This window comes from Gadus chalcogrammus, chromosome 2 (genome assembly GCF_026213295.1).
Source record: "Gadus chalcogrammus isolate NIFS_2021 chromosome 2, NIFS_Gcha_1.0, whole genome shotgun sequence".
Classification (NCBI taxonomy): domain Eukaryota; kingdom Metazoa; phylum Chordata; class Actinopteri; order Gadiformes; family Gadidae; genus Gadus; species Gadus chalcogrammus.
In genome coordinates, this window is record NC_079413.1 from 16,955,306 (window position 1) to 16,981,248 (window position 25,943).

The window sequence follows — 25,943 nt, forward strand, 5'->3', positions numbered from 1 at the left end:
TAAGACTCGTTGGCCCGTGTGTTGAATTTATGCGGAAAATTACCTTTTGCCATATCGTCAAAATCCAACGCCGCCGGTGCATTAGCCAATCGCATGGGCAAGAAGCTAAATGAGTCGACCCATCTCTGATGGTAGGCGTCATCACGCATCAAAATGACTCTGCTACCCTTCATGACTAAAGTGGGTTTAATACCCTGCTTGGTCATGTAATCCAGGACGATATAGTTATCAAAGCCCGACGCGTTGTGTGCAACAAATGTATACAACGAATACTCCCCTCTTCTGTAGCGTTTCACAAACTCGCTTACACAACCTAGACCTGTAGCATACCATTCTATGCCTTCAGACGTTGTAGCAGCCACACAGTTTGCTTCGTGACGACCATCATGCATGCGCGTTTCGAAATCATAGTATATGTATTTATTAGGCGGAGCGTCGTCATCAGAGTCATCCGATGGACCCCAGCGACCACCCCTGCGTTTCTTTTTCTTTTTCTTTTTGTATGGCTGGATATAGCAATCATGTATTCCATCATCGGGCCTCGGCTCCCCACAGTTACGACACTTTGCCTCGCTGCATACGTGACCATTATCGACACCTTCCTCCTCCTCCTCCTCCTCCTCCTCCTCCTCCTCCCCCACCCCCTTCTTCTTCTTCTTCGGTATGATATACTGTCTACAACAACGATCGCAGTATTTGAGCTTTTCACAAGGTATCATGTCATGTTTGGCAGAATGCTTCTTGTGTGTGTTGTAGCAGACCTGCGAGCGGCATATACGACTACAGTCCTTGCACTTTATCGTGCGACCTGATAGTCTATCGCACACTGTCAGACACACATTGCAATGGATCGGGCATTTGTGGAATAGAATTCCCTCATGGGCCTTGTAACAATATTCACACACATATCCCGTACCAAAGAATGCCGTTCTGTTCTCTATGCAATGATAATGGTTATCATGGAGGTATAGCCATACTGTTTTTGGATGTTGGCCCGTATGTGTCTGGAACATCTCCAGCTTCCTGAATGCATCATTATGATGAAATATCAGGATTTTAACATCTAGATGTCTCTCAAATTTGGAAACATCCGAGAAACCCACAGAGTGATCTGGGGCAAACCCCAGATCACTGTGTAATTTGCGAGCCGCCTCCAAATTAGTCTCTTCGGCCGCTGTGTCACCCCCGGTTACCCCCTCATGCAGAAAATGTGTCATGCATAGTGAGAAACACAAATTGTCGTGAGTATTACTCGGTGTGTAGAGACTTAGCTTCTTCTTGTGTATGATTTCATCATAGGGAATGTTTTTTAACTTCAAACGTGCCCCACCCCGTTTGTTGTGGACCCCTGTGACCACCAACTCTAGCACATCATCCGTCAGACCTGTGTCGTTGCTCTGTATGACTTGGCTAATATGCTCCATAAACAAATCCGCATTGTAATCGTCACCCGTTACGAGCACAGCCTGTACATCAGAGGCCAATGAAGGGCCTCTCAGCACCACGTTTAAGACACTACCATCGGCTGCACTTTGCGAGCAGCTTGTTATGACACCCGACAGCCTCTCCCTGATCAAATCAGGGACCTCCTGTAAATTTGCAAGGGATATACTTCTCAGATCAATGGACTGTCTAACCTCAAAGCCGTTAAACCGGGGAAATAATCTGGTATGCAACTCGTCATTATCTTCCCCCGTTACAGCAGGCACCTGTGTACCATCATAAGCAGCACCATCACCAGCACCTCCATCCCCCACACCGCTACCGTCACCACTGCCATCATCGTCAACAACAGCATCGCCATCACCGCCACCACCACCACCCCCCACGCCACCACCACCACCACCACCACCGACCTGTATATTCGACTCTATAGGGACCCCTGCCACAGCCGGGGGGTCCTGAAAACCCTCGCCAATCCCTTCATCACGTTGCGACCCATGCAATACATCGATCTGTGTGGATATGTATAGACTCTCTTGTGCACTATCCAACCACCCCCCGACAGCGTTAAGTACATCTCGCGTGTTTGCCCCCGCATACAACACACCCCTCGACTCTATAGGGACCCCTGCCGCAGCCGGGGGGTCCTGAAAACCCTCGCCAATCCCTTCATCACGTTGCGACCCATGCAATACATCGATCTGTGTGGATATGTATAGACTCTCTTGTGCACTATCCAACCACCCCCCGACAGCGTTAAGTACATCTCGCGTGTTTGCCCCCGCATACAACACACCCCTTGTGTCTAAATCTCCTGGTGCCTCTTGCCCCACCACGTCATCTAGACATGGTTCGTTCGAAACATTTATCTGAGCTGCCTGATATAGAGCATTAGCCATGCTACGGTCCCATGCATCAGCTGCAATTAACACCCGTCTAGTTCTATCTATGCCAACACATATTTCCCGCCTGTCTAAACAACCTTCTGCATACATGCCCCCACCCACCACATGTCCTACGGCCGCCAAATGAGACGTATCGCCGGATGCGTCATACCTCATTGCCATCTCTTCAAGTTCTAAATCCATAATGCTACCCCCACTATCAGATCTACGCCGTCTCTTGGGATTACCGTCTATAGATTTGAATTTCCTTTTTCTAGGGTTAATGGCGTTATGCATAGTGTACGGCTATAGTTTTTTTTTTTAATGCCGATAGATAGAAAATAAATAAAATAAAATAAAATAAAATATATATATATATATATAAAAATTATATTTAAAAAAAAACGTTAATTAGTCAGGTATTAAAAGAAAAAAAGTTTTATTACATGCAGTTTAAAACAAAAAAAAATACCCTCTCCACAAGATAAAAGAAAAAACAAAAAAACATTAAAAACAAAAACACAAATCAAATAATAGCATTCACCGTAAGCTTTGCTAGTGTGTCATTCATCACAGACATCTCGGTACACATTGCCCGATAGGCATTGACGTTAGCTTCGCTAGCAGATTCCATTAACCAGAATTTTCGAGCGGTTTTAGAAGCTCTTAACCCCTCTTGCGCATTAATTCTCTCTATGCCCTGCGTGTTGACACGCACAGCTGCCTCGGCATCCAAATGCTTACGCTGAAGGGCCACGATTAGCACGTCCATTACTGGTCTCAGTGTTTGGGGATTCAGCAGTCATACGATCACGCGCATTTTCGGCCCTGATAGCGATGAAGGACTGCTTCGTCTGCTCTTCGAGAGCCTGATATCTACTGTCACCACGTTTACCAGCCGCCACTCCCAGTTTACTCTGACGAGCAATGGCTAAGGAGTTTACATCCACCGACGCAGTTAACACGGCTAATTTATCAGCAAATTCTTTACGCCATTTAGCATCTCGCACCTCTGCATGGTATTCACCAACAGCAATTGCGGGACCGGCTGGTAGCCGCGGCACCGCTACCTCATGAGCGATGGGACTCACGATACACGGAGGGTCGCGGATAGGGTCTTGAATGGTGTGTAGGGATCCAGATGCAGGACCTGCAGGCTGGTGGTGTTGTACAGGCTCTGCACTGGTGGTAGCCTCTACGGATGTAGCTGGAGAGTCGACCCACAGAGCTGGAGTGAAGTCGATATGATCCAACAGCGATGAATTCCAGGACGAGTCCAGGACGTCGCCAAGACCAGCCCAATCATTGGCGGTCAGCCCTGCTAGTGGCGCACACTGGGGATCTCCATGGACTATTTGTAATAGAAAAAAGAAAAGAAATCAGTATCAATCCCATCATGATCATTACACTCTATAGAATATACACATACTTTTTTTTTCATTTAATTTCCTACCGTGTTGTATAGTCCCATCCGGTTGCACTGTGACGGTCTCTGTAGGCGACGCCGACACATGCACATCCACTTCCCCGATCACTTGGTGGTTGGAATCAGACCATACAGCTCCATGTTGCACGATTTGCGGGTTTATAACGGCCTGAATAACCTGATTATAATTCTCCGGAGCTAGACCACCGTGGGTGGCGTCCTTGCGGGCCTTTTTATAAGGAATTTGTAGCTGTTCTATGGCCTGCGGTGAGCAGGGTATAGCCCCGCCTATTCCCGCCGACCTTTTCAAATTCTTCTTGGATAGTCGACTTGGAGTTGGTCCGGGGGTTCGCTGATTGACTTTGGCAGCGATAGGTACTAAACGTGGATCAAAAACAAAATACAAAAAGTATTCAGGGGTTAGTTTTGGTTGTTTCAGATGTTAAATTAATAGATATTTTATTTTGGTAATACACCTATAGATATACTAATGGCGGACGTATTAACAACTTACCAAAACTATCGCTTGTCAACGCATTAGTCTGATCGGCTAGAATTGGTCTTTGAATGTTGAGCCGAATATCCTGCAAACCTGTTACACATTGGGAAAACACAAATTTAATAGTTGTTCTACATGAATATACCATAGCAACTAATAATAATAATGATAGAGAGAGTGTTATGGATCTATATATAACACACTACTATAAAAACAAACAAACATACTTCCACGTGGACCCTGCGGCTGTTTCACGCTCTCACCGCCGGGACCGCGAATCGCTGTGAAGTAATCGCTGCTTCGGTCAGATATAAACAGCTGATTCACATAGACATAGTCATAATATCATCATAATACACTCATATGAATACTTACAGTCAGTCGGCATAGTAGTGCAGGACGGATCGATGTTTTTTTTTTCTTCCAGCTGCTACGACGCGTTTACTATCTTAGAATAGTGTGTCTAACGTCCGGGGTCAGAGGCCGTACTCTTCCGTATCAATGGGGCCCGTATATTTATGCATGATAGCACGCCCTCTGTAGACATTCGCACCTAGGCCCCCGACGTCATAGACTCCTGACCAATAGGTACTGATCACACACATACTTGGGTACCGCAGGCCTACGCCCACTCATCGCATCATAGACAGACAATCTCCTAATGGTAAAATAAAGTTAAACCAAATACACTATATTAGATGAAAATTACTAAAATATCTTAATAGTATCATGATATCGCCTAATATATTGTCAAGGTGGACCACAGGCCGTATCTTCACTATGTTAGTACTATGCCCCGTTGGTGAACCCTCCTTTTAATCCTAATATAGATATACCTATAAATATTTATATATATATATATCTATATCATATCCCATATACGGATATGTTATCGGTACCCCCAGTACTATACATAAATATATCTCTTTTCTATTTTTTTATATATAAAATAGTAGGGTAGATTAAAAAACGCCTTAATACGCCGCACACACACACACACACACACACACACACACACACACACACACACACACACACACACACACACACACACACACACACACACACACACACACACACACACACACACACACACACACACACTCCAAATCACTCTGCATAGTACCAGGGAGCCATCAAACAGCACGTGTCTTCCATAGACAGCTCCCCCATAATCAACATGGAGCCGGGGGGTGCCCGTCAGACATATGTGTAACAATAGAGGTGTTGCTTCTCCACAGACATTAAGGCATCGAATACACCCCACCGTTTCCATTGGCATTGAATTACACTTTTATCCTACACCACTTACAAACACATTTGTTATAAGAATTGTACCATATAATGATGCTGCTGTCCACATATTGTTAATAGAATCATAGCCCATGAAACATCTGTTGACACACACACACACACACACACACACACACACACACACACACACACACACACACACACACACACACACACACACACACACACACACACACACACACACACACACACACACCCATACACACGAGACACAATTTCATGGATACCTGCCCCAGTCAATGTTCACTACCGGCAAAACGCTGTGGAACTTCAGCATATTTTACCAATGTTTAGATACTCTGTTCAAAACAGTGAACTTTCTGTTCAAAACCTAACAGTAATTTAGATCACTGTAGATGGAAAGATGCTGCATTTGGACAGACAAATGAAGTTACATGTTTGAATAAGAAAAAATATTTAGTTTATAGTTTATTTATTTTATTTTACGTTGCGACGTAGATGAACATTTGTGGCCAAATGCGGAGGATAGGAGGGATTAGCCCAATTCTGCGCCACTGTTGGGCTACTGTAATATACAGTATGTGCAGGTTTTGTGCATTGCATTTTTTGTTAGAACACATTTTTTGACTTTGTAATGTATTTTCTGTTTTGTGTAACACTTGCACTGTGACAAAATCTCCAAAAAGTAAAGCACAGTGATAAAAACTGTTGTGTTTGTGATTTGTTTCTGGATCATATATTACGTACTTACTGTATGTAATTTGCATTACAAAAACTGAAAATTGTTATTCTCAGTTTCACATAAAACACTTACAGTATTTACTGTATTTACAATTACAGTACATTTACCACACTCAATTGTGACATCTTTTGTGGGAGGTAAACCGACATATGAACACTGTCAGCAGATACTTGGCTTGGAATGTCATACTGTAATATTTCAAACTTTATTACTGTAGTCCAAAGAAGTGTTTGTCTGTGTTTTTTCTCTTTTTTTCAATGCAACACTACAGGAAATCTATGCCAAACTGGAGGACACAGCAACATTTTATATATGCAATTGGCAATGCTTCAAGATGTTAGTGTTTTTTAGGTCATAGTGTTCTGAGAGGAAACATGTGTTAAGTTATGGCAGCATTGTTTGTGGTGTGGTTGTTGTAGTGCATTTTGCACCAAAGGTTAACAGATATGCAGAGGTGTGTGTCTCTAAAGCCCACTGTGTTAAGTGATGGGGAAAAGTGACCATAGTATGGACAGCACGTGACGATCTGCCTACCGCCAGTGCCCCATCTCACACTCTCTAGGGCCTTGACTGTATGCCCAGTTCCTCCATCAATGGTCTCGCCCTGCAATCCGCATAGATCACTGGCTATCCTTCCAACAACACAGTGATCATTCTGCTAACATCCTGCCCGCTTTGACGACTGTCTGTCCGGCCTACAACACGGTGATCTTCCTGTTAACACACCTACAGCCCAGCCGATTCGACTTCGCATATCCCTAGCACACCCCCACACACCCCCACACACACACACACACACACACACACACACACACACACACACACACACACACACACACACACACACACACACACACACACACACACACACACACACACACACACACACACATACATACACACACACACACATACACTAATCACACCTCTGTCTATACAGATCCCGCACCCCAGCGACCCCTGCAGGTTCACCACTGGCATTACACGGATCAGCCCTACACGAATGGGTTTATGCTTTATGACCCATCATAAAACATAAACAGGAAGTGGTACCTGTGAATAGGGATCCCCCTTCACCCCCACCCCCTCCCAAACCGGAAGTGAGTTCAGATAGGAATGGTACCAAACAGTACGTATGATCAACTACTGCCAGCCACGGCGGGCGCGTTGTTATCACCGTCGATGTGATACATAGTACAGCCGTATCCAACTCGCATCGGGGGTCACCAATTGTGGAGTTATGTAAAAGATGAGACAAGAGACGGAGATGGGTCGAGTCAGCTTTACTCTCCACTTCAAAACAAACAAGAGTTACTCGAACATGAGTTCTAACGAAACTGCTGAGAATCTGAACTGTCGTAAAACCTGAACTGTTTACCTTAAAGGTACAGTCCCTTGGTGAATGTCTACACAGCAGTTGTGGGTCACCACAATATCCCTTATAATTAAGGATAAGGACAATACACCATCATGGTTAAACTGCTCTCGTATGTTCAAATTTCCGTAAAACAAGGACCGATAATAAACCCCAGCTACCATGCGCTGTAACGTTACCATAGTTACATGGGTTACATTACTTACATAAACGAATGCACACACTTAGAGACAAAATGACACCCCTCTCATTACCCATTTCCTCTACCCCACCGTTGAGTTTAAATCTCCTTACCTTTTCCAAATATTCTCCATATTACAAAGTTTGAACAGATAATCACAATCAACGAGTTCCAAATTAAGTGTCAGAAGTGGGATTCAAACCCGCGCCTGAACTGCGAGGAGACTGCGACCTGAACGAAGCGCCTTAGACTGCGCGGCCATCCTGACGTATTTCATCATACCCTTCGAATCTATAAACACAACACACCATCATGGTTACCGCTCTCGTATGTTCAAATGTCCGTAAAATAAGGACCGATAGTAAATCCCAGCTACCATGCGCTGTAACGTTACCATAGTTACATGGGTTACGCTACTTACATAAACTAATGCACACACGCACGTTTACGAGCACACGCACACACAGAATGACACGCCAAACCCATCACATTACCCATTTCCACTACCCAACCTTAGCCAGCGAGTCACTTTGAGTTTAAATCTCCGTACCTTTTCCAAATTTTCTCCATATTACAAAGTTTGAACAAATAATCACAATCATCGAGATCCATATGTCTTTTCAGAAGTGGGATTCGAACCCACGCCTCCAGAGGAGACTGCGACCTGTACGCAGCGCCATAGACCGCTCGCCCATCCTGAAGTATTTCATCATTCCCTTCGAATCAATAAACACAAAACGCCATCAGGGTTACTGCTCTCGTATGTTCAAATGTCCGTAAAACATGGACCAATAATAAACCCCAGCTACCATGCGCTGTAACCTTACCATAGTTACATGGATTACACTACTTACATAAACTAATGCACCGACACGGAGGTGCAAACACACAGATTGAGACAGAAAGACACCGCTCTCATTTCCCATTTCTACTACCCCAAAGTAGCCAGCCAGGCACTTTGAGTTTAAACCTCCTTACCTTTTCCAAATGTTCTCCATATTACAAAGTTTGAACAGAAAATCACAATCAACGAGATCCAAATGTAATGACGGAAGTGGGATTCGAAACCACACCTCCAGAGGAGACTGCGCCCTGAACGCAGCGCCTTAGACCGCTCGGCCTTCATGACGTATTACATCAGACCCTCCGAATCAATCAACACAAAACGCCATCATGGTTACTGCTCTCGTATGTTCAAATGTCCGTAAAATAAGGACCGACAATAAACCCCAGCTACCATGCGCTGTAACGTTACCATAGTTACAAGGATTACACTACTTACATAAACTAATGCACCGACACTGACGTGAGAACACACAGATTGAGACAGAAAGACACCCCTCTCATTACCCATTTCCACTACACCACCGTAGCCAGCCGGTCACTTTGAGTTTAAATCTCCTTACCTTTTCCAAATGTTCTCCATATTACAAAGTTTGAACAGATAATCACAATCAACAAGATCAAAATGTAGTGTCAGAAGTGGGATTCGAACCCACGCCTCCAGTGGAGACTGCGACCTGAACGCAGCGCCTTACACCGCTCAGCCATCCTGACGTAAATCAACAATACCCTTCGAATCAATAAACACAACACACCATCATGGTTACTGCTCTCGTATGTGCAAATGTCCGTACAACATGGACCGATAATAAACCCCAGCTACCATGCGCTGAATCGTTACCATAGTTACATGGATTACGCTAATTACATAAACAAATGCACCGACACGGACGTGCAAACACACAGATTGAGACAGAAAGACACCCCTCTCATTTCCCCTTTCTACTACCCCAAAGAAGCCAGCCAGTCACTTTGAGTTTAAACCTCCTTACCTTTTCCAAATGTTCTCCATATTACAAAGTTTGAACAGATAATCACAATCAACGAGAACCCACGCCTCCAGAGGAGACTGCGACCTGAACGCAGCGCCTTAGACCGCTCGGCCATCCAGACGTTTTTCATCAGACCCTTCGAATCAATCAACACAAAACGCCATCATGGTTACTGCTCTCGTATGTTCAAATGTCCGTAAAACATGGACCGATAATAAACCCCAGCAACCATGCGCTGTAACGTTACCATAGTTACATGGATTACTCTACTTACATAAACTAATGCACAGACACGGACGTGCAAAAAAGATTGAGACAGAAAGACACCCCTCTCATTTCCCCTTTCTACTACCCCAAAGTAGCCAGCCAGTCACTTTGACTTTAAACCTCCTTACCTTTTCCAAATGTTCTCCATATTACAAAGTTTGAACAGATAATCACAATCAACGAGAACCCACGCCTCCAGAGGCGACTGAGACCTGAACGCACCGCCTTAGACCGCTCGGCCATCCAGACGTTTTACATCAGACCCTTAGAATCAATCAACACAAAACGCCATCATGGTTACTGCTCTCGTATGTTCAAATGTCCGTAAAACATGGACCGATAATAAACCCCAGCAACCATGCGCTGTAACCTTACCATAGTTACATGGATTACACTACTTACATAAACTAATGCACAGACACGGACGTGCACACAAAGATTGAGACAGAAAGACACCCCTCTCATTACCCATTTCCACTACACCACCGTAGCCAGCTGGTCACTTTGAGTTTAAATCTCCTTACCTTTTCCAAATGTTCTCCATATTACAAAGTTTGAACAGATAATCACAATCAACAAGATCAAAATGTAGTGTCAAAAGTGGGATTCGAACCGACGCCTCCAGTGGAGACTGCGACCTGAACGCAGCGCCTTACACCGCTCAGCCATCCTGACTTAAATCAACAATACCCTTCGAATCAATAAACACAACACACCATCATGGTTACTGCTCTCGTATGTGCAAATGTCCGTACAACATGGACCGATAATAAACCCCAGCTACCATGCGCTGAATCGTTACCATAGTTACATGGATTACGCTAATTACATAAACAAATGCACCGACACGGACGTGCAAACACACAGATTGAGACAGAAAGACACCCCTCTCATTTCCCCTTTCTACTACCCCAAAGAAGCCAGCCAGTCACTTTGAGTTTAAACCTCCTTACCTTTTCCAAATGTTCTCCATATTACAAAGTTTGAACAGATAATCACAATCAACGAGAACCCACGCCTCCAGAGGAGACTGCGACCTGAACGCAGCGCCGGCCATCCAGACGTTTTACATCAGACCCTTCGAATCAATTAACACAAAACGCCATCATGGTTACTGCTCTCGTATGTTCAAATGTCCGTAGAACATGAACCGATAATAAACCCCAGCAACCATGGGCTGTAACCTTACCATATTTACATGGATTACACTACTTACATAAACTAATGCACAGACACGTACGTGCACACAAAGATTGAGACAGAAAGACACCCCTCTCATTACCCATTTCCACTACCCCACCGTAGCCAGCCAGTCACTTTGAGTTTAAATCTCCTTACCTTTTCCAAATGTTCTCCATATTTCAAAGTTTGAACAGAAAATCACAATCAACAAGATCAAAATATAGTGTCAGAAGTGGGATTCGAACCCACGCCTCCAGAGGAGACTGCGACCTGAACGCAGCGCCTTAGACCGCTCGGCCATCCTGACGTAATTCAACAATACCCTTCGAATCAATAAACACAACACACCATCATGGTTACTGCTCTCGTATGTTCAAATGTTCGTAGAACATGGACCGATAATAAACCCCAGCTACCATGCGCTGAATCGTTACCATAGTTACATGGATTACACTACTTACATAAACTAATGCACCGACACGGACGTGCAAACACACAGATTGAGACAGAAAGACACCCCTCTCATTTCCCCTTTCTAATACCCCAAAGAAGCCAGCCAGTCACTTTGAGTTTAAACCTCCTTACCTTTTCCAAATGTTCTCCATATTACAAAGTTTGAACAGATAATCAGAATCAACGAGAACCCACGCCTCCAGAGGAGACTGCGACCTGAACGCATCGCCTTAGACCGCTCGGCCATCCAGACGTTTTTCATCAGTCCCTTTGAATCAATCAACACAAAACGCCATCATGGTTACTGCTCTCGTATGTTCAAATGTCCGTAAAACATGGACCGATAATAAACCCTAGAAACCATGCGCTGTAACGTTACCATAGTTACATGGGTTACACTACTTACATAAACTAATGCACACGCACGCACACAGATTGAGACAGAATGACACGCAGACACCCATCTCATTAACCATTTCCACTACCCGACATTAGCCAGTGAGTCACTTTGAGTTTAAAACTCCTTACCTTTTCCAAATGTTCTCCATATTACAAAGTTTGAACAGATAATCACAATCAACGAGATCCAAATGTAATGTCAAAATTGAGATTCGAACCCAGGCCTCCAGAGGAGACTGCGACCTGAACGCAGCGCCTTAGACCTGAACGCAGCGCCTTAGACCGTTCAGCCATCCTGACGTATTGTATCAGACCCTTCGAATCAATCAACACAAAACTCCATCATGGTTACTGCTCTCGTATGTTCAAATGTCCGTAAAACATGGACCGATAATAAACCCCAGCAACCATGCGCTGTAACCTTACCATAGTTACATGGATTACACTACTTACATAAACTAATGCACAGATACGGACGTGCACACAAAGATTGAGACAGAAAGACACCCCTCTCATTACCCATTTCCACTACCCCACCGTAGCCAGCCAGTCACTTTGAGTTTAAATCACCTTTTCCAAATGTTCTCCATATTACAAAGTTTGAACAGATAATCACAATCAACAAGATCAAATTGTAGTGTCAGATGTGGGATTCAAACCCACGCCTCCAGAGGAGACTGCGACCTGAACGCAGCGCCTTAGACCGCTCGGCTAACCTGACAAAATGCAACAATACCCTTCGGATCAATAAACACAACACACCATCATGGTTACTGCTCTTGGATGTTCAAATGTCCGTACAACATGGACCGATAATAAACCCCAGCTACCATGCGCTGAATCGTTACCATAGTTACATGGATTACACTACTTACATAAACTAATGCACCGACACGGACGTGCAAACACACAGATTGAGACAGAAAGACACCCCTCTCATTTCCCCTTTCTACTACCCCAAAGAAGCCAGCCAGTCACTTTGAGTTTGAACCTCCTTACCTTTTCCAAATGTTCTCCATATTACAAAGTTTGAACAGATAATCACAATCAACAAGATCCATATGTCTTGTCAAAAGTGGGATTCGAACCCACGCCTCCAGAGGAGACTGCGACCTGAACGCAGCGCCTTGGACCGCTCGGCCATCCTGACGTATTTCATCAAACCCTTCGAATCAATCATCACAAAACGCTATCATGGTTACTGCTCTTGTATGTTCAAATGTCCGTAAAACAAGGACCGATAATAAACCCCAGCTACCATGCGCTGTAACCTTACCATATTTACATGGATTACACTACTTACATAAACTAATGCACAGACACGGACGTGCACACAAAGATTGAGACAGAAAGACACCCCTCTCATTACCCATTTCCACTACCCCACCGTAGCCAGACAGTCACTTTGAGTTTAAATCTCCTTACCTTTTCCAAATGTTCTCCATATTACAAAGTTTGAACAGATAATCACATTCAACAAGATCCAAATGTAGTGTCAGAAGTGGGATTCGAACCCACGCCTCCAGAGGAGACTGCGACCTGAACGCAGCGCCTTAGACCGCTCGGCCATCCTGACGTAATTCAACAATACCCTTTGAATCAATAAACACAACTAGGGATGGGAATTGATAAGAATTTCACGATTCCGATTCCGATTCCGATTCTGCTTATCGATCCGATTCCTTATCGATTCTCTTATCGATTCTCATTGGGTGAGAAAATAAGTATAAATGTGTTTGTTTGCATTACATCTCTTTAATATCTGATCAGAAGTGCTTCTAGTATTAGGAAATTGTACATTTTCAAATCAATTGGTCTGGACGAAAAAATATATGTTTCGCTTTTTAAGCCCAAATGCCATCATTATGTGCCATACAACTAAAAACACAGACTGAAAACAGCCAAGTAAGAGCTTGTGCCTTTTGGAATTCTAACAGTGCTCATTTGCATTCAACTTGTAACAAAATTAAACTGACATAAACAAAATGTAGCATTGATTAGACAGAGATTTATTAGATGGGCCTACGTAATAAACCGTTGGAACACACAAGACCGGAAACCATAGCAATGCCGGTAAACAAACCCCGAGAAGCCCAATCCCTATGAGAGCTCCCCACACTACGGCCATCCGGAGGCGACAGAGCTGTTGGCCGTGATATTATCTATACAATTATAATATAGTATATAATATATTATATAGTAGTATATAGAGTTTGACGGCTGAACGCGGATTGGCTGTTACGTTACACATGTCACTCAGTTATCACGCTGTTGAACGCTGATTGGCTGTCATCACGACAAAAACTTGTCATCGGTTTTCTCCCGCGAAAAACTCGCCCTTATACGCGTCTCTACGTTCACTTTGTATGGGATCTTGTCGCCCCGTCGCGTTTGGTGTGAACGCACAATGCGATTCTTCCTTGGCGGCGACATGTTTGCTGCGTTCTGAACCAAATCAAAGCAGCGTGTGTGTGACGTCACGACGCATTTGCCGCGACCGGAACCGACAAGCGGAATCGTTAAGCAGGCTTGCTAACGATTCCAAGGAATCGGTTGACTCGGAACCGGTTCTGAACAAGAACCGGTTCTCGATTCCCATCCCTAAACACAACACACCATCATGGTTACTGCTCTCGTATGTTCAAATGTCCGTACAACATGGACCGATAATAAACCCCAGCTACCATGCGCTGAATCGTTACCATAGTTACATGGATTACACTACTTACATAAACGAATGCACCGACACGGACGTGTAAACACACAGATTGAGACAGAAAGACACCCCTCTCATTTCCCCTTTCTACTACCCCAAAGAAGCCAGCCAGTCACTTTGAGTTTAAACCTCCTTACCTTTTCCAAATGTTCTCCATATTACAAAGTTTGAACAGATAATCAGAATCAACGAGAACCCACGCCTCCAGAGGAGACTGCGACCTGAACGCATCGCCTTAGACCGCTCGGCCATCCAGACGTTTTTCATCAGACCCTTTGAATCAATCAACACAAAACGCCATCATGGTTACTGCTCTCGTATGTTCAAATGTGCGTAAAACATGGACCGATAATAAACCCCAGCAACCATGCGCTGTAACGTTACCATAGTTACATGGGTTACACTACTTACATAAACTAATGCACACGCACGCACACAGATTGAGACGCAGACACCCATCTCATTAACCATTTCCACTACCAGACATTAGCCTGCGAGTCACTTTGAGTTTAAAACTCCTTACCTTTTCCAAATTTTCTCCATATTACCAAGTTTGAACAGATAATCACAATCAACGAGATCCATATGTCTTGTCAGAAGTGGGATTCGAACCCACGCCTCCAGAGGAGACTGCGACCTGAACGCAGCGCCTTAGACCGCTCGGCCATCCTGACGTTTTACATCACACCCTTCGAATCAATTAACACAAAACGCCATCATGGTTACTGCTCTCGTATGTTCAAATGTCCGTAGAACATGGACCGATAATAAACCCCAGCAACCATGGGCTGTAACCTATGGGGCGCCGTTTGTAAAAACTCTGTTACATTTTTTTAGCTGATACATTTTCAACACTAGCTCACTTTCCTCACATTTAGCGCATTTTCCTCACATTTGAGAGAAATTCGTGTAAAACAACATGTTATATTTAATTGTCAACAATATGTTCAAATGTACAAAATCCATGTTAGAAATTATATCTAAATGTTAAATTTATATCTAAATGTTAAATGTTAAATCTAAATGTTAAATCTAAATCTAAATGTTACATTTATATCTAAATGTTAAATCTAAATCTAAATGTTAAATCTAAATCTAAATGTTATATATAAATATAGATGTTAAATGTTAAATGTAAATGTTAAATCTATATCTAAATGTTAAATGTTAAATCTAAATGTTAAATCTAAATCTAAATGTTAAATCTAAATCTAAATGTTAAATGTTAAATCTAAATGTTAAATGTTAAATCTAAATGTTAACTCTAAATGTGTCGCCAAGTGTAAAGCTAAATATTTAGAAAATATTCAAATCCCCAATGAAACCACGCCCGCTTCAAATCGCGCGGCGAAGATCGAGCGGCAAAGATCGAGCGGCAAAGTCAAAGACAAAGAAGACAAAGACAAAGACAAAGACAAGCAGGCATGGCCGGACGATCTCTGGGAGTCCTGGACATCGAACGGGTGGTCATTGCAGCTGTACGGGCTGCACTCCAGGGTGTAGCTCCCCCAGTCCAGTCCACATCAGCAACGGTAAGTTAAGTTGTTTTAATTTGATTATTAATTATTAATTAATTCTTTATGCAGACGAGGGGGTTAGCCACTGTTAGCTAACCCAGCCAGTTAGCTGTGTGGTATATGCTAGCTGAAGTTTTGTTATCCACTCCACTGTAAGGACTCTCTGTAGCCTAGTTGACTTAGTGATTACCAGTGACAAAACCGACCACTTACTCTATGAAGCCTGTGCTGTGGTTAACATGTGTAATATTAACGTACTTTGCCGCTATATCTCACATCTAAAATGCGGGCTCTTGTTTCAGGTTTCAACACCAGCGGTGCCCAGTGCCTCAGGCACTTCCAACTTTGCCACCACCGTCACATCACTGAGATCAGTAAGTTGTGATATAATAGCTGGATAACGTTTATGTTACCCTGAGAAGAATACAACTATTGATATAAAATAACTGGTTAATATTGAAGTTCAACACTGGTAATTTGAGGATCAGGGCTACAACTAACAATTCGTTTCATAATCGATTAATCTGATGGTTATATTCTCGATTAATCTATTAGTTGTTTGGTCCATAAAATGATAAAATGTTGATCGCTATTTCCCAAAGTTCAAGATGACATACTCGTTGTCTTGTTCTGTCCACAACCTAAGGATATTTAGTTTACTGTCAAACGGGACTAAAGAAACCAATACATATTATAAATAAAGGTTGTTGGTGTTATTATTATTTGAGATACTGGAATAAGATCATTTTTACTCAAACCGATTATCAATTATGAAAATAGTTGGCTATTAGTTTAATTGTTAACTAATCAATAATCGTTGCAGCTGTAAGTAGGAATATGTAAATTGTAATGTGATGTGTAGTAACTTGTGTGGAATATTATGATTACATCCTATGCATGGCAAAAAAACAAGTTATGATATTAGTGATTGTCATATCTGTTTTTTCCTTTTTTCTTTTTTTTAGGGTGAACATACTTTAATCTCCAAAGAAGACATTGAGGGTTTGCTGCTGCTAGGTACAACACTTTCTGAAGTAGCTTCAATCCTGCGGATCTCCAGACCCACATTATACAAGCTCATGCGGGTATATAACATAAGACGCACAAAATTTTGTAACCTTTCTGATGAGGAGTTGGAATGCAACTATATGTGAGATAAAAGCAGAACATCCACATGTAGGAGAAGTTATGCTTAATGGACATTTGCGTGCCAGAAACATTGTGGTGCAGCGACGTCGTCTCAGAGACTCCGTTCAACGGGTTGATGGTGCTGGTGTTGAGTCCAGGAGAACAACAACTATACAAAGACGAGTATACACTGTGCCTTGTCCAAACTATATATGGCACATAGATGGAAATCATAAACTGATAAGATGGAAATTAGTTGTACATGGGGCAATGGATGGTTACAGTAGAATGTTAACGTTTCTCCAGTGTTCCAACAACAATCGGGCTGAAACTGTCATGAACCACTTCAGTTCAGCCATCAGCAAACATGGCCGGCCCCTTCATATTAGAACTGATCATGGAGGGGAGAATGTCCAGGTTTGGGAAGACATGAGCATGCACAGAGGTGAACATTCTGTGTTGACTGGAAGCTCTGTACATAACCAGCGAATTTAACGATTCAATCGGGACTTGAACAGAAACTGCAGTCATGTGTTTGCACCCATTTTCTATGACTTAGAGTCAATGGAGGCTTTGAATGTGGACAATGATACAGATTTATTTTCTCTTCATTATGTGTACATTCCCAGGATCAATCGCACAATAGATGAGTTTAAATCTGCATTTAACAATCATTCCATTTCCTCTGAAGGAAACAGGACCCCAGTTCAGCTTTTTACACTGGACAGACATCTTCTGTTACTAAACTACCCAGAATCAGCAGCTGAGGAAAGAACAGTGGACTCAGTATCAACTCCTCTTGCACATTACTCATTTTGCCCACTTAACCAGCAGGACTTGCAAGAATTGGTTGTTACAGTAAACCCACTTGAGAATGACGGTAATAAGGGAAAAACATTGTATCACAGAGTACAGGAATTTGTATTACACAAAATTGTAAATATGTAAATTGACCAATTGACTATCAAAATAGTTCAATCAATTCAATAGTTGATAACTAATCATCTCAGTTCTAAAATATATATATATACATTTATATACATATATTTTAGAACTGAGATGATTACTTATCAACTATTGAATTGATTGAACTATTTTGATAGTCAATTGGTAGTCATTTTGTGAAAAAAATAATCTGATTCCAGTTTAATTGTGAATTCTTGCGTCAGTTTATTCCCGTGTGTGTCTCAGTATATCCACCTGTAGAGGATCTCCATGTGTACTTCTCTAATCCTCTCAAACCTGTGAATAAGTGATTTTGGAAAACACAAGTTTATATCATGCCAGAACAGTGAAAGTCGAGCAACCAACTTGTAACTTGCTTTGTAAGATGACTAACACCTGTGAACTTTATGAAAATATTAAAGATATACTTTTTTCTTTTGAAATTCCTCTCTTCAATTTTTTTCCATGAACTTTTATCACCTGTTGATATTGGACAAGAAAAGCACAACGTTTTTTTTGCAAGTGGCTTTTAATCGTTTTAACACTAGCAACGCCGGGCCATTTTTATTTACTACTAGCGCCACAAGAGGGGTCAAATGACCCCTAAATCATTTGAATGAGAGGCTGTGCATTTGCACATAATGATCACTAGGTGGCGCCAATGAGCTATTACCGCGTGAGCGCCACATGTGTGTGTGCGTCACAAGCCTAGTCCTCACGATTTTGTCATAAATGTACATATATGAAGCACAAACAGCCTATATTTTCACTACGGGTTTAAGATTAAATGATGCAAATAAAGTAATTAAATTAATTGAGAAATGCCTACATTGTTATCGTGGATATTTTCTCAACACATATTAATAAAAATATATGTACTCCATCATCCAGCTGAGTGGTCTAGATTCTGCCCTGCAATTCGGGCGACCCGAATTCACGTCCTTGGTACGTCATTTAATTCTTGCCGTTGGTTTATTTTTGTAATTTCCTTTATATCAGAGAAATGAGTCTTAACAATTTACTTTTTATGTAATAAATATCTTACAGTATCCCTAGAACCCAAATATTCCTGGCAAAAACTCATGGTAAAGTTAACGTTAATATTAATGTAACTGATAAGCCTTTGTCACAATGACAAAGACACTGCATGGGAAATTGCAGCCACATAAATTCCATTCAGGTGACTTTCGCGGCAGGCAACGGCAAGAATGAAATGACGTACCCAGGACGCGAACTCGGGTCGACCGTATTGCAGGGCAGATGCTAAACCAGTCAGCCAACTGCTGGTTCACAACTTTGATGGAATACATGGGTCTTGATCTCTCAGCCACACCCAGTGTCTATTGTCTATGCTAGGGTACTTATCTATTCATTCAAAAATAATGTAACAATTTGCATTTGATAGTAGCAAATTATATATTGCAATAGTTTGAGCAGTGTGTCAACTCATTTTTATATCATTCTATATTTTTACATCCTTTTTTTTTAAATATATTTTTCAATTATATTAATAAAATAAAAAATCTATAAACTTTGAATTATAATTATTTTAATGTCACGCAATCGACCCGCACTACTCTCGCGGTCGACCAGTCGATCGCGGTCGACGTATTGGCCACCTCTGTCTGTGTCTGTCTGCCTGTCTGTATATCTACCTATAGATATCAATCTTATTCACTTCAGTATGTCCCCTTGCGACCTCTGCTGACAAAGGAAGAGCATTGCATCCTTGGAAAAAAAAACAATTACATAGGAATACATAAAAAATGCTCTATAATAGCTTTCCCGGTCTGAAAAAAAAAAGTATGAACACAGGGTTGTGCAACAAACATACTTAGGAAAAGTCAAGAAAGTAGGGATTTGGAACGTGATCGTGTGCAAAGATATATTTTATTTTAACTCACACCTGTGAGTCTATAGGAACCGGGCACTTATTTGAAATACTGCATTTAAATAATTTAACGGAATGAAAACAATAGTCTGTCTGATACAGCTAAAATGAATAATGAATATTAATCAGACAACACACCTGAGAATAATTAATAAAAACACGAGTAAACCGTCGTCCAAACTATATATGACACATAGTTCAGATCAGAGTTTAGGTGAAACAACATTTTAACTCAAACAACATGCTACACCAGATTCTAAACAAGTCCACCCATTAAAAGATCTGGGCTCCAAATGTACAGTCCAAGCATTTTTTTTCGAGACTACACAGCACTAAAAATTGATCCATTCATGAGAGCCACCAGACAATTGTAATCAAACTCATCGTCATCTGCCAGATTCTTTCTATTAACAAAGATCTGAAGCTCATTTGAGCAGGTGTGAGCAATGAGGAGGTGCTTCGTGTCATCATGAACAAAAGTCAGTTTTGGACTGGGAGAAAATCCAATTGCAGGAACTTTGCTGCTTCCCGTTGCAAAGGCTAGGATGTGTCCAGGATTCAATGTCAGGATAAACACATTTTCTGCCTCAGTGAGGTTCCTGCCGTTAAGATGTTCCCCAAGCTCCTTCTCTACAAGGTTGAAAAGTTTCAGAACAAAATAATATATATAGACATTATAATTGTATCTACAAAACAGAATTGTCATATAGCTTGACTTCAAAATATGTAGATAACATGACATGTATGACGTACCATGACACGTCATAGTGAAATGTGAAATTACATATTGTAATTATCCTCAACATAGGTAGGAGAATGTAGAAATAAGGCAGAGCAAACACTTATCACAAATGCCTATTGTAACACTTATGACTGCAGTAGGATACTGAATACATTGTACTATGACATGCACTGCAATATCTTCTACATCTAGGGTTCTCAAACCAGTCCTTGAATAAACCATCCATGCCACATATTTGCTCTATTCCACCACCAGGACACCTTATTCAGCCAATCAAGACACTTGTTTAGGATTAGAGGTGTAACAATTAATCCATTAGTTAACTATTAAATTAATTAACAACTATTTTGATAATCAATTAATCGGTAGGAACGATTCTGAGTCCAGCTTCCTAAATGTGAATTTTTCTCGTTTGTTCTGACTGTAAACTGAATATTTGGGGCTATGGACAGAATAAGATACTTGAGGATGTCATATTGAGGTTTGGATGACAGTTAAACATTTTTCAAGTGTCTGATTTTATGGACCAAACTAATCAATTAAAAAACATTTGGCAGATTAATTGATAATGAAAATAATGGTTAGCAAATTTAGTTTATCAGGGAAGAGATTATTTTTTTAATCCATGCTACATTTGACATCCATTTACCTTGTACACAGTGAAGAAACTCTCTGAATTTAACCACCATTAACTCCTCTCTTGGTCTTTTGTTACTTCCCAGAACAGAGTAGTTGGGTTTCAGGAGGGTAGCCACAACATCTGCTGGGACATCACTGGGTTCTTCGGGCATATCAAGAAGGACCCTAAGGCAAGGCCTTTCTTTCAGGAGTGGCAGAACCTGTGATCCATCATCCAAATACATATTGATAACATAGTTATAGCATACTTAGTGTTTTACAGTAAGCTTATATATATATATATATATATATATATATATATATATATATATATAAAAAAGGCAAAGCGATTGGGGTGGTGGGCAAGTAATGTAGTCGGTGTCTGAACACTCGTGCGATCTGTAGATAATTCACATTGTTTATTTTGAATGGGACTGAACAGTGTTCCAGTGTGCTATAAAATCATGCACAAGCAATTCACCATCTGTTGTACACTACAATGCAATTAGTTACATTTAAGTCTAAACTTACCTCGTAGTACTTCAAACCCTCAACTAACTGATCATAGCAGCTCTGTCGTTGAATGACGACATGGAAAAGTATTGCATTCTGCACAAATGCATCTTTGTTGTCCATGCTGACTGGGTTCGGAAGACCTTCGAGTTGGTATCTCCATGAGTCACAGCATTCCACTGCTTGCTCCAGCTCCTCTGTGGTTAATGCTTGATCAACCTTAAGGTGCAATCGAAAAATAAGGATATGATAGATGCATTCAGAATTTAAATAAATGCCTCAGAAACTGGGATTGAAGCGAATAACATTTTATCACACTCATATCATACCTTCTTCAGGGCTTCTCTCAGTTCCATGTCAGCTACATCATCTGGAGTGACCTTCAACTGAAAGATGTGTCCTGTCAGAAGGTAGTCCACTACCAGAGGAGAAAGGAGGGCTGGAGGTTCACCACCCTGGACGATGATGGTAGACATCATCTGTCCAATAGTGCGGTACACTCCATTCTGCACATGAGAAATGTTCATTCTTGGAGTGAAGCCATTTAGAGACTCTAGGACAAAAGGACAAAAAGCAATTTGTTTATTCAGTAAAGACAACTAGAATCACTCAAGATATCATACAATAATCTGAATACCATTAACCTATAACAGAAAAACTGTATATGGAATAGAATTTTAGAATAGGCAAAAACAAATTTATACTGCATGCATAAACTGCAAGGGATTGGCATAAAGTTACATGTTACAAGGTTTATTGAAGATGTGTTGGGTTTTAAGTTTTTGAGTACCCATTTTCATTCAGATATCTATTATCTTGAGGTGAGAAGTCAAGGGCATAAATTTAGCCTAACTTATTATTTGTTATTGCTATTTAGCCCCCTTCCAACAAGCTAGCATGACCACTATAGCCTCTGAAAGACAGAAATGTCGACAAAGAAAGCCAGTATCCTTTAATTGGCTAATAAAGCGCCAATTATGTATGTTACCCAAACTTTAAGAGGGCAGCTTACCCAGTATGCAAGTAAAATAATTGTACCACCACAGCACAGAAGTACATTTGATGTAAAGTACATAACAATTATGCAAAAAAAAAAAAAGATTACCTTCAAATGCTCCACTCTCTTTGAAGATGGCTTTCACAAGCAGACGGAAGAATTCTCGCCGTGGCCCTCCGAGGTCTTCTCCATCTTCGTTGGTGCCTTCGTCACTGGCAAAGGTGACATACAGCAGATCGGTGCACTCAGTGAATTTCCGTCTACTAAACTGTCGGAGGGCAGTTGTCCACACGTTCCCTCGGCTGATGTAGATTGGTCTGTATGCATCTGTGACAACCCTCTCACTGTGAGCTTTCACAATTCCTGTCATTTCTTCTATGCTCAATCTTTCTGCAAACCTTCAGAACATAAAGGATAATGATTATTACCAGCACACATGAAAGCCACACTGACCACTCTAATTTTGACTGGTGCAACACTGAAAGTTAAAAATGAGCAAAGCAAGTATACCTTGAATCCTGTAAGGGCTGCACAGACTCTTCTAAAAGACTGCGTCTGATGGCCTCCTCAATGGCTTCATCTTCTTCAATATCAATAGGACTGTTAATTAAGACACAAGGATAAAAGATTCATTCCCTAACAAAATGGACCAACATAAAATGTAACAAATATTACATGAGAACCTTAAGTTAATACATATAACTGTACATGAAATCTGCAAAGTGATTCATAGCTTCATTTGGCCCTCGCTGTCCCTGTAGGTCCATCCCATCATCGGATGGAGGAGCACTGGCTTCCACCCTCTCTTGCCTCTCACAGTGTTCGCTCTGGGCTCTGGACGGTGCATGTCTCTGAGTCACTACATAAAGAGAATCTACTCAGTAACTCTTAATAATAACCTAAACAATACTTTCAATCCATTGATGCAAATTATGCTACACTGTTTTTTAGGGGTGGGAATCTCTTGGCACCTCACGATTTGATTCCGATTATGAGGTAAACGATTAGATTCTAAACCGATTATCGATGCAACAAAAAAATTTACCGGTATGAACATTTCCATGCGTGATTTTCAAAAATATATAAACACATCTGAGTTTGCTACCACTTCCTACTTTTGTGATGACCATCAAAGACATCAACAGATGAATTCACTTATCTAATATTTTATTAGAGAAAAAGCTTTTGTCACAAATATGACTTTCTATGAACAATGCAATAATCAATGCAGCTTGCATTACAACACAATATGGAAGTTTGTAAAAAATAGGGTTCAGTTTTATTTTCTATGTCAAAGAAAAAGCTGCTCTTGAATTAGAAGGAGTTCTTGTGTCTGGCTGTGAGTTTGCGTGCATGCTATGCGTAGGCTGAATCGCAATCGTGTCAAAACAAATCAGATTGGCCAATAAAAAAAAGGTAATTCCGATTATTAATTTATCTGCATTGAGACAGAATCATTCTAGAGAGAATCGCGATGCATCGAAGAATAGATTATTATTCCCAACCCTACTATTTTCACTCCACACAAATAATAACGGTTTTGTTTCAATAAGTTCAATAATGCAATAAGTCACCAATTCATCACAAAAATCAAGTCAGATCAGAAATTAACCTGCAAAGTGATTCATAGCTTCTAGGGATGCAAATTATCGAGTAATTCATTAATCGATAGTTGTTTCATCTTATCGATCGATGATCGATTCATTGATAAACGGCAATTCTTCTCTGAAGCTGAATTTCCTTCTGAATGTGACACATCTCATCTCATCGTCATCCGCTTATCCGGGGTCGGGTCGCGGGGGGAGCAGCTCAAGCAGGGGGCCCCAGACTTCCCTTTCCCGGGCCACATTGACCAGCTCTGACGGGGGGATCCCGAGGCGTTCCCAGGCCAGTGTTGAGATATAATCTCTCCACCTAGTCCTGGGTCTTCCCCGAGGTCTCCTCCCCAATGGACGTGCCTGAAACACCTCCCAAGGGAGGCGCCCAGTGGGCATCCTTGCCAGATGCCCGAACCACCTCAGATGACTCCTTTCTAAGTAAAGGAGCAGCGACACATTTGAATGTGACACATTTAGGTGGTAATTCAACGATGTCGTTTAGTTGTTGTACTTTAAAATACTTCCACATATTGTGCATTTGGCGTCTTTGTCGTCATTAACCAACTTAAAGTGGCTCCATACTGCACTCCCTTTTGCCGTCTTCATCGTGTCAGTGTCCCGCTTTTCGTTTGTCTTGTGCTGCTTCGCTTGTGTTCCCGCTTGTGTTCCCGCGTGTGCGTCAAGTACGTCTGGCGTCAAGCGCGCCCTCACGTGGACGAGTGGGGAATTACGGGTTAAAAACGCGATTAATTGCAAGTAATTTATTTTAATCGAGTAATCTCTTATCGACAATTAATCGATAATCGATTAATTGTTTGCATCCCTAATAGCTTCATTTGGCCCTCGCTGTCCCTGTAGGTCCATCCCATCATCAGATGGAGGAGCACTGGCTTCCACCCTCTCTTGCCTCTCACAGTGTTCGCTCTTGGCTCTGGACGGTGCATCTCTCCGAGTCACTACATAAAGAGAATCTACCCAGTAACTCTTAATAATAACCTAAACAATACTTGTTTCAATAAGTTCAATAATGCAATAAGTCACCAATTCATCACAAAAATCAAGTCAGATCAGCAATTAACCTCGAGAGGTTCGAGAGTCGTTTACTGGGATTTTCTATACAAATGAGGGGTGTAATTTATTTATTTTTTTACTCACCTCTCCTTCGTTGCACAACCGGGCTTTCAAAATCACTGTCATCAGACAGCTCCACACTACAGTTCTGCACAAAAGAAAAAGGTACTCCTATGTAAAAACAGGCAACTTGAACAGTAATTCAATCAGACATAATTGTATCTGATTGAAAAATTACATATTTTC

General features: G+C 41.6%; 1 protein-coding gene and 6 non-coding genes across 7 annotated transcripts; all 7 read right to left on the reverse strand.

Moving 5' to 3' along the window:
• Window positions 1-9,299: 9,299 nt before the first annotated feature.
• On the reverse strand, window positions 9,300-9,382 carry trnal-cag (transfer RNA leucine (anticodon CAG)). The gene has a single exon. It is a non-coding gene; the product is annotated as a tRNA-Leu (tRNA).
• Window positions 9,383-11,333: 1,951 nt separating this feature from the next.
• On the reverse strand, window positions 11,334-11,416 carry trnal-cag (transfer RNA leucine (anticodon CAG)). The gene has a single exon. It is a non-coding gene; the product is annotated as a tRNA-Leu (tRNA).
• Window positions 11,417-12,599: 1,183 nt separating this feature from the next.
• trnal-cag (transfer RNA leucine (anticodon CAG)) lies at window positions 12,600-12,682 on the reverse strand. Its single transcript has one exon. It is a non-coding gene; the product is annotated as a tRNA-Leu (tRNA).
• Window positions 12,683-13,028: 346 nt separating this feature from the next.
• trnal-cag (transfer RNA leucine (anticodon CAG)) lies at window positions 13,029-13,111 on the reverse strand. The gene has a single exon. It is a non-coding gene; the product is annotated as a tRNA-Leu (tRNA).
• Window positions 13,112-13,454: 343 nt separating this feature from the next.
• On the reverse strand, window positions 13,455-13,537 carry trnal-cag (transfer RNA leucine (anticodon CAG)). Its single transcript has one exon. It is a non-coding gene; the product is annotated as a tRNA-Leu (tRNA).
• A 1,731-nt stretch (window positions 13,538-15,268) lies between these two features.
• Window positions 15,269-15,351, reverse strand: trnal-cag (transfer RNA leucine (anticodon CAG)). Its single transcript has one exon. It is a non-coding gene; the product is annotated as a tRNA-Leu (tRNA).
• Window positions 15,352-20,352: 5,001 nt separating this feature from the next.
• LOC130376066 (G2/M phase-specific E3 ubiquitin-protein ligase-like) lies at window positions 20,353-23,348 on the reverse strand. Its single transcript, XM_056583282.1, has 5 exons — window positions 23,137-23,348; window positions 22,361-22,584; window positions 22,050-22,250; window positions 21,550-21,739; window positions 20,353-20,788 (listed from the first exon to the last, which is right to left on the reverse strand). Exons 2-5 carry the CDS (start codon window positions 22,556-22,558, stop codon window positions 20,481-20,483), a joined length of 897 nt encoding a protein of 298 aa, XP_056439257.1. The 5' UTR covers window positions 22,559-22,584; window positions 23,137-23,348; the 3' UTR covers window positions 20,353-20,480.
• Between the last annotated feature and the right edge of the window lie 2,595 nt (window positions 23,349-25,943).